The 8948-nt window shown below is 63.8% G+C and overlaps 1 protein-coding gene across 1 annotated transcript in view; it reads right to left on the reverse strand.

Annotated features, from left to right (window-relative positions):
* The window catches only part of LOC125914699 (collagen alpha-1(I) chain-like), a 20171-nt gene that overhangs the window by 6980 nt on the left and 4243 nt on the right, over positions 1–8948 (reverse strand). The window contains exons 6-9 of the mRNA XM_049620250.1: positions 3229–3696; positions 641–701; positions 396–539; positions 16–293 (exon numbers count right to left, since the gene is read on the reverse strand). Of these exons, the coding sequence (XP_049476207.1) occupies positions 16–293; positions 396–539; positions 641–701; positions 3229–3696 (951 nt within the window). The remainder of the gene's footprint in view (positions 1–15; positions 294–395; positions 540–640; positions 702–3228; positions 3697–8948) is intronic.

Here is an 8948-nt window from a genome sequence, read left to right on the forward strand (position 1 = left end):
CTGCATCCACGGGGCCTGCATCCATGGGGCCTACGTCCACGGGCCCTGCGTCCACGGGGCCTGCGTCCACGGGGCCTGTATCCATGGGCCCTGCGTCCACTGGGCCTGCGTCCACGGGGCCTGCGTCCATGGGCCCTGCATCCACTGGGCCTGCGTCCACGGGCCCTGTGTCCACAGGGCCTGCGTCCACGGGGACTGTATCCACGGTGCCTGCGTCCACTGGGCCTGCATCTATGGGGCCTGTGTCCACAGGGCTGGCCTCTCCAAGGAGCCCCTGCTGTGGACTCTCTGCCCTTTCAGACACAGTGGGAGGTAGTGGCCCCACTTGTCCCAGCAGAGGAGCCTGTGGGGGGACAGTTGAGGGTCTCGGGGCTCCCTGGGAGTGTGTGTGTCACCGCAAGAGGTTGCGTGGCAGCCTCTCATCCCCCTCGATGTAGCGGCCACCGGGGTCTGGCTGCAGTTCTGAATCATGGCCCCTTCCCACCAGGTGCAGGGGCAGCTGGGGCCCCCCCTTCCTGGAGGCCCGCTTGTTCCAGGCCCTTCCAAGGGCGCCTGGAGGGGAGGGGGCGTCTGCCAGGAGCTTGGCTGACGGCCAAGTTGGGCCAGACCCTTCCAGATTCAGCGGGGCCCACGTGGCCACCCGAGAGCAGACGTGGGCTCGAGGGCTGCTGGCAGCTTGCCCAGGGCGGGCACCTCGCAGCCTGAGGGGGAGGGAGAGCGGGCAGGTGAGTACTCGTGGGGCGGGGGCGGCCGCCAGCCGCTCGGCAGGATTCTTCACGAAATGAGACGGTTTCAGATGAAAACCTGTCTGGCCCAGGCAGAGGCCCGGGGGCGTGGGGGGACCGAACCACGGCGGGGGAGGCATCGCAGGAGCTATCCGAGCCCCGACCCGTGAGCCCCGCACCGTCCGGATGGCCCATCATCCGTATCGGCTGGGTCCAGAGGAGGGAGGCCATCCACAGGCAACAGGACAGAAAACAAGCCCTTGCCTCTGCTTCCTGGCTCAGCAAACACAGATTCCAGAGTCCAGGGCTTTGAGAGGTCAGTGAGGGGACAGGAGCACTGCAGCCGGGTCCTCAGGGATGGGGCTGCATAGTGTGGGGGCCCCTGTGCCGTGGAATCCCCTCCCCACCCAGCTGGAGACGCCTCGGCCCCTCCCCGGGGACTCTGACGTCAGGACTGTATGCGTATCGTCTCCGGGGCTGTGCACTGATGCAACCCTACTCTCCTCACTGATGACCTACGTGGTGTATTGCCTTTCCTTTCCTCCTTGGCTCATGGCCTCGCTCCCCTACCAGTGTCGGTGGGGTCACCTCCCAAAGTGCCCTGAAAGTTTTATTTTTTTTATTTTGAGAGAGAGAGGGAGAGAGAGCGCATGAGCAGGGGAGGGTCTGAGAGAGAGAATCCCAAGCAGGCTCAACTCTGTCAGCACAGAGCCTGACGTGGGGCTCGAACTCATGGACTGTGAGATCATGACCTGAGCCGAAATCAAGGGACAGACACTTAACCACCTGGGCACCCGGGTGCCCCACAAAGTGCTTTGGCCACGGACTCATCTCAGGGGCTCCTCGCGTGGGGCCCAGACTCACACTCCTTCCCTGCGCCTGCACGGAGCCCCGCACCGTGTGCTCGAACCGGGTGGCCTGGGGAAGTTCCGTCCTGCTGATGGCGCAGGGACCGGGTGGGGATCTCACGGGGCAGGCCTCACAACAGACGCGCACTGCCTGGAGTTGTTCAGAAAACCGGGCTCCCGCGGCCCAGGGACGCCGGAGTCAGAGGGGTGAAGGGAAAGTGCCGGCCGAGCTCTGCGGTGGCCGTGCTCACGAGGCCACGCGTCCTCTTGGTCTCCAAAGGCATGAGGCCCCCGGTGGGCCTCCCGTGGGCCTCCCCAGGCCCAGAGAGCCCCCCTGCAGAGGGCCACGAGGGGGCCAGGGTGCCCGCAGAGAACAGACTCCCTGTTGGCCACTCGCATGAGGACTACGCACCCAAACCGGGTCCCTCACACTCTGCCTGGACGGGCCTCATGTTTTCTCAGTGCTCCCAGGTGGTGAGTGCTGGCCCGCCTCCCCAGGCCCCCACGGCGCCCGCGTTGCCTGTCGGTTTGCAGCCGGGTGGGCGGGGAGTCCGGGGCGGCCTGGGGGGACGGTGTCGGGGCCGGTCCAGGGGAAGGGGCGCGTAGCAGTGAAACCGGTCACGGAAACGTCAGAAACGAGATCCGCCCTCCAAGATGGTCTCGCGGGCAGACGGTTTTTCTCCTCTATCACCTGGACTGGTTCCCGACTTGGGGCTTCGCAGTCGGCACCGCTGACCAGCCTGGGTGGCCGCCGTGGGTGTCTCGTGCCCTACGGAGTGCTGAGCACACTGGCCTCTGCCCTCTAAGGCCAGCAGCCCCCTCGTCCCACCCCGCCCAAGTCTGGGCAACCAAAACTGTCCGCAGAGGGCGTCACGACCTGGGCGTAAGAACCACTGGGCGGAGACCTCCAGCCCCCCAGGAACCTCGGCCGGGCGCAGGGCTGCCGGGACTCCACACTCTGTCCGTCTCCCCCATTCTCTCTACCCCCGTGTCTCCTTCAGTTCACGATGGGACGGCGGGCACTGGGAGACGTCCCCTCCTCAGCCCGCGGAAGGGACCGCGGTGGGCCACGGCCAGCCTGCCCGTGAGGCCCGGGGAGGATAAGCCGCTCCTGTGTCTTGGCATGTTTGCCTGGACAGACTTCCCGAAGGCCTGGTCTCCTCCCGGCGTGCGTCCCTCCCAGGAGCCGGGCGTGGCCGGAAGAGGCCTGAGAGGAGACTGCCCTCCTGAGGGGTCTCCCCTGGGCACCTCGGTGTTGGTGTGTCCCCGATTAGAGATGAGAACGATGCTTTTTATAATATCGCTAAAATATCGGCGTGTGCAAGAGTGCCGCAGAGACACGGAGGGCAGGATCAAAATAGAATGTCTAGACAAACTCCTACTGTCTGACCTTTTCTGTATTTCATAATCCGCCCAACCTTGCCAAGCTCACTGGTGAGTAAGCAGCGATTCACGCGGCACCCTGTCACCAGGGCCTGACGAGGCCCAGGTCACTGTTATAAATTTCAGTCTGGCTGCTGCGGCGACGCGCGGCTGCCGTCACCGTCAGGGCTCCTGTGTGGTTTCTGAGCTGCGATGCGTGTCTGGATCGTCAAGCACTGATCTCAAGTGTGTGAAGTGCAAAAGCCACAGGGCTGCCGACAAACAGAGCTCACTTTCAGCCAGCGGGCCCCCAGAGTCTGCACGGGAGGGGAAGGCGGGTCGGCCCCGGGCTCTCCTGGAAGGCGCTGGGAGGGGCCCCAGCGGCTGGCGCTGCTGCTGGGAGGCCGGGGCCCCGAGCACGGCCAGCCGCGTACACGGTCCTCGGAGAGGCCGCCCGGTGCAGATGGCTGGCTGGCAGGGGGACGTCCTTTGTGGTGCGAACGTTTGGCTTTGCACAGCAGGGGACTGATTCTCCCCCCAAACCTGGTGCCGGAGCGTCAGCATCGGGCTGGGGCAGGGGCCCCTCGGCCCTGCCGAGTCGGGGGTGACCACCGGCTGTGGCAGTTCCCAGGATGGCCGGGGCCGAAGCCGGCGGAAGGCCTGGGCGTTCCCGTGAGGGGTGGCCTGCACTGTGACCCTGCCCCCGCCCAGGCTCCCCTCAGGCTGTGGGCTCTGGGGCCGGTGGCCGCCGTCCAGAGCCACTTGCGGTGGTCAGGCCGGGGGCAGGCGGGCGCTGGCACCCCTCGGGGGGGGCCCGGGGGTGCTGCCTCACCTCCTGCGGGCACAGCGCCCCTGTTACATGGCCCCAATGTCCCAAGCGCCTAGGTGGGGGGCCTGCTCTACTGAGAAGGGAGGGGTGTGGCGGACACGGCTGCCGGGGCTGCAGCCGAAGTTCGCGGACCCCACACTGGGAGGCACCCCCGGTACGGCAGCTTCACCGTGAGCGGAGCTGGGACAGCGGGAGGCTGGCGTGTGGGGGCCCAGCCTGCGGCCGGCGGCACCGACGGCCGTGCAAACCCACCCTCTTTGGTGGCTTCACAGGAACCTCGTGAAGGTCAAACCTGCTCCTGGAACCTACCTGTGCCTCAGTTTCCTCCTCTGCAACAGGAGAAGAATCCGAGCCCACCCAGGGTCTGGAGTCGTCTTTAAAGGAGCGGTGACGGCCGTCAGAGCCCCACCGGGTATGTGGTGAGCCCTCCGCGACGTCCTTGGATCGTTGAGGCCACTGAGGCCGCCCCGCTCAGTGAAGCCTCCACGGGGGCTGATGTGGCCCAGCCCGAATGCCCCCCCAGAGCTCTGCACCGTGACCCGGGCTTTGCGAGCCTGTGCTCAGAGCTGCCGGGAGCCCCTCTTACGAGGCTGGCTCTCGTCGGGACGAACAACCACCGCAGCCTGTCAGTCACGTTTCCCTTGAAATCTCGGCTTCCTAACGTGCCTTTCGAGGCCTGCCCGAGGCCCGGGGCACTGTGCCAACTCCGTGCCCTCAGCAGGTGCATTTAGCTGCCGCTCTGAGGGTCTGTTTCCACCTCGATGCCAGGGGCTACAGTTCCATTGCGGCTTTAGAACACGCCCTGTGCAACCTCCCGATTTCAGAACTTGCTACAGAGTATAGTCACCCAACTGTGTGGCCCTAGCCCCAAGGAGCCCCACAGCCCAGACAACAGAGAGCCTGGACACAAGTCCCTACGCGTGCGGTCCCGCCGTTCCCGACGAGAGGACCACGACCCCGTGCTGGTGGAGAAGCGCCTCCTCCGCGGGCGGCTCTGGGAAAACCGCACGTCCACGTGCAGAAGAACGAGGTGGGACCCCTGCCTCACGCCACACACAAGTCAGCTCAACATGGATCACAGACCTAAAACCGCGAAAGTCTCAGAAGAAAACGTAGGACAAAAGCCGCGTGACATTGGATTTGGCAGATTTCATGGATGTGACACCAAAAGCAAAGGCAACAAGGGCGCCTAGGTGGCTCAGTCGATTGAGCGCGCGACTTCGGCTCAGGTCATGATCTCACGGTCCATGAGTTCAAGCCCCACATCAGGTTCTGTGCTTGGAGCCTGGACCCTGCCTCGGATTCTGTGTCTCCCTCTCTGCCCCACCCCTGCTTGCACTTTGTCTCTCTCTCTCTCTCTCTCTCTCTCAAAAATAGTAAAATAAGGAAGGGGCGCCTGGGTGGCTCAGTCGGTTAAGCGGCCGACTTTGGCTCAGGTCATGATCTCACGGTCCGTGAGTTCAAGCCCCGTGTCGGGCTCTGTGCTGACAGCTCAGAGCCTGGAGCCTGTTTCAGATTCTGTGTCTCCCTCTCTCTGACCCTCCCCTGTTCATGCTCTGTCTCTCCCTGTCTCAAAAACAAATAAAACGTTAAAAAAAAAAAGTAAAAAAAAAAAGAGTAAAATAAATAAAGATTAAAAAAAAAAAAGACCCAGCCCTCCTGAAAAGGGGCCAGAGTGAGGTTCTAGATGCCACAGAGGGGGATCTGAGACGTGTCCTCCAGGTTGCGTGGCCACAGCTCACCTTCGAGCCTCCCAGGCTCACCCTTTCCGCGAGCCCTGAGGTCCGGATCCTTTAGCGCTGGAGACCCCGACCATGGCGGCGACGCCTCTGTCACATACAGCACATGGTGGTCACCGTGCGCTAGACCTGAAAGTCCCCTCACCCGCGACAGGCACTCTGGCGAGCGTAGCAACACGCGGCTCCCCTGGCCCGGGCTCCCGAGGCCTTCTGTCCCTGGTGACACCGCAGGCTGAGGTCGTCGCCGGAAGACAGGCAAGGCAAGGGTAGGGGGCCCAGCCAGAAGCCTCGGAACTGGCTTCCCGGTGATCTCTGTTTTCTGAGGACTTTTTAGTCCCGACCTTCACTGTTGGTGTGCCCTCCCCCCACAGTGGGTGCGGCTGCCACCCTGGCTTCCTCTGCCCAGCCTCCCCACTTTGGGGGCCGAGTCCTGGCAGTCCTGCCCCCCGCCCCGGGCTCTGTGGCACCGCTCACCCCGGCTTTGGCCCCGCGCCTCCCTGGGACCCAGGGGCCCGCCTCCGCCCACCGCACACCTAGGTATTGTCCCGGCCAGCGCGGTCCCATGGCCCTGCAACCCCCAGACAGAGGGTCCTGGCCCTGCCCGGTCTCAAGTCTCCTGGGGCATCTCCACGCTTCGGTGACTCCTCGCTGACCGTCCCTCCCTCCCTGCACCGGCTCCACTTTTCCAGAGCCTTCTGTGTCCACCTCCCATTGTGTAGACCTCTCCACTTACGCTTGTCTGACCTACGAGAGCCTATGGGCTTTGAGCTAAAATATTCCTTCTCAAGGAGGTCTGTTCTGACCCCACTATAGGTTCCTGACAAACCCAGAGTATCTCCATGACAAGATCTGGCCATGGATCATGTCTCACCGATGCTTGTCTTCTGGGGCCCTGAGCTCTGGGGACACGTCCTAGGGGCCTTGGGATCTGGGGACATGTGTCTTCTTCTGCCCGAGGGACAGGCCAGAGTGTAATGGCTCCTCAGGGGACAAGGCAGGGGCAGCTATTCTGGCAGGAACGAGCCATCCACAGAGGGACCCCCATCGATGTTGGCTTCCTCCCCTCCCACCTAAAATCACCTCCCGAATAAAGCGGTTGTGTCCAGGTCCTTGGGGCCCCGCTGAGCCCACAGGGGCCCCGTTCCAGTCTCCCGAGGACGGGGACATGGGGGCGGGCCCATGTGGCTGCGGTGCTGTGACACCGCATGCCCAGGACAGTCTCGTCCAATAGAAGCACCCAGACCGGACAGAGCCCAAGAGAACAGCAAATCCACAGAAGTGTCTGGAAGGTTTGCAGCCGGGCTCGCTGGAAGCATCATTAAATGCTGAAGGAGAGGGGACACGGACAGATGGCCTTGCTCCCTAACGGGGAGCAGCGCTCCCTTCAGTTACCGCCGGAGCCCCAGGAGCCGGCCACCGCTTCGTGCTCCAGCACACACGGCCGTCTGTCCTCCGGCAGGGCTGGGCTCCCTCCGGGCGGCTCTGAGACCGCTGGGCCACGCTGCTGTCCTGACTCCTCCGCTGGGTGTGTCCACAGAGGTGGTGTTTCCTCACCAGTGGTGTGTGTCAGTGACCCGATCTGGACGGGTCCCCCGCTGGCTCCCAGGACAGCGAGGCACCACTCGTGGGCGGCCGGGTACCAGGATTTAACCGTCCAAACGGCGAGGAGGTGGACCCCCGCCACCAGGCAACGCGGGTGCCCCGGACGGAGGCTTTGGTGGGAGGGGACCGCGTGTGTGGGACGCCTCAGCCTGGGCCGGGTCTCGCTGGTCTTCACGTGGCCCCAGCTCCCACGGAAGCCCCCATGTGCATGTGGACTGATGAGGTGGGTGGGCCTGGGCCTGGGCCTGGTCCCGCCCAGCAGGGCCCTCCCAACCCGTCTCCTCGTCTGTGAGCGTGGGGCCGCCGTGGCGCCTCCCCGCGGGGCGGTGGGAACAGGGGCAGGACCACCCAGACTCAACGCTGGGCCCTCCGGTCCGGGAGAGCCGGGGTCTGGCTGCCCTTGGGCACCGGGGCTCTCCCGGTCCCCAGGGCCTCCGACTAGCAGCCGGGGTGAGGCCCCCTGGGCCGTGTCGAGTGGACGGGGTCTCGCAGACCTGATGCTCTAGGGGGGACGTGCTACAGGGCTGACCTTGCAGGGAAAGCGTGGTGAGCAGGGGACTGGGTATCTCAGGTTGGACTGAGCCACCAGAAAGGTATGACCACGTCCTGATCCCCGGGACCTGTGGATGGCACCTGGGCTGGAAATAGGGTCTCTGCAGATGTTCGGGCCAAGATGAGGCCATTAGGGTGGGCTCCAACCCCTTATGACTGTGTCCCTCTAAGAAGAGAGGAATTCGAGGAACAGACACATGGGGAGGCCAGCTGGAGACTGAGGCACAGACGGACGGGACACGGCCAGGAGGCCAGGGCAGCTGGAAGAGGCCAGAAGGGCCCCCTTAGAGCCTCTGGGGGGAGCCTGGCCCGGGGACACCCCGGTCTTGGACTTGTGACCTGCCAAGCTGTGACAGAATACACGTCTGTTGTTTCGAGCCACCCGCTCCATGATAGCCTGTCATTGCCGCCCCGGGACGCTCACCCAACAGTTCGACAGGAAAACCTGGCTCCGGGGCACCCTGGGACTAGTCCGAGCCCCACACGGCGGCAGCCCCGTGGCCCCTCCGCCATCATCTCCAGAAAGAAAGGCTCGAGAATGGATTCCTCATCCGATGTCCCTTTTCAAGGGAAAGTTATTGTTCGCTTTTTCTCTGGGCTCTGTTGTTCCAGGCTCCTCCAGCGACAGGAAAGGATCTGCCATAAGTAGTGGCAGATTGGGCACTTGGCTGAGATTTTACGAGCCTTAACTACCGAGGGGCCACGCGGGCGGGAAGCTGAGGCAGGAGCTTAATTCATCCCGTTACCCTTATTGTTCCCGATTACGTCTTGTATGAAGAACATTTGCTGCAGAAAAGGGTGGAGGCAAAAATTCTGGACCCTGGGAGGAGTCAGCACCCTCCGCTCCCAGGGCTGTGCCAGGGAGGGTGGGAACGAGGGGTCCTGAAGCGAACACTGGGCTCTGAGGGCACAGGCGGGAGGGGTGGGACAGGGCCTGCAGGGAGCAGCGGACGGTGTGGGCGATGGCGCGTGCACACGAGTGCGGTGGAAGGTGTGGGTGCTGGTGCCTGCACACGTGTGTGGCAGAAGGTGTGGGTGCTCACGTGAACACACGTGTGCGGCAGACGGTGTGGGTGCTCACGTGAACACAAGTGCAGCGGAAGGTGTGGGTGCTGGTACGTGCACACAAATACAGCGGAAGTTGTGGGGGCTGGCGTGTGCACACGTGTGCAGCGGAAGGTGTGGGTGCTCGTGTGTGCACACGTGTGTGGCGGAAGGTGTGGGTGCTCATGTGTGCACACGTATGTGGCAGAAGGTGTGGGTGCTAGCGTGTGCACACAAATACAGAGGA

Source organism: Panthera uncia (genome assembly GCF_023721935.1).
Source record: "Panthera uncia isolate 11264 chromosome D3 unlocalized genomic scaffold, Puncia_PCG_1.0 HiC_scaffold_8, whole genome shotgun sequence".
Lineage (NCBI taxonomy): Eukaryota > Metazoa > Chordata > Mammalia > Carnivora > Felidae > Panthera > Panthera uncia.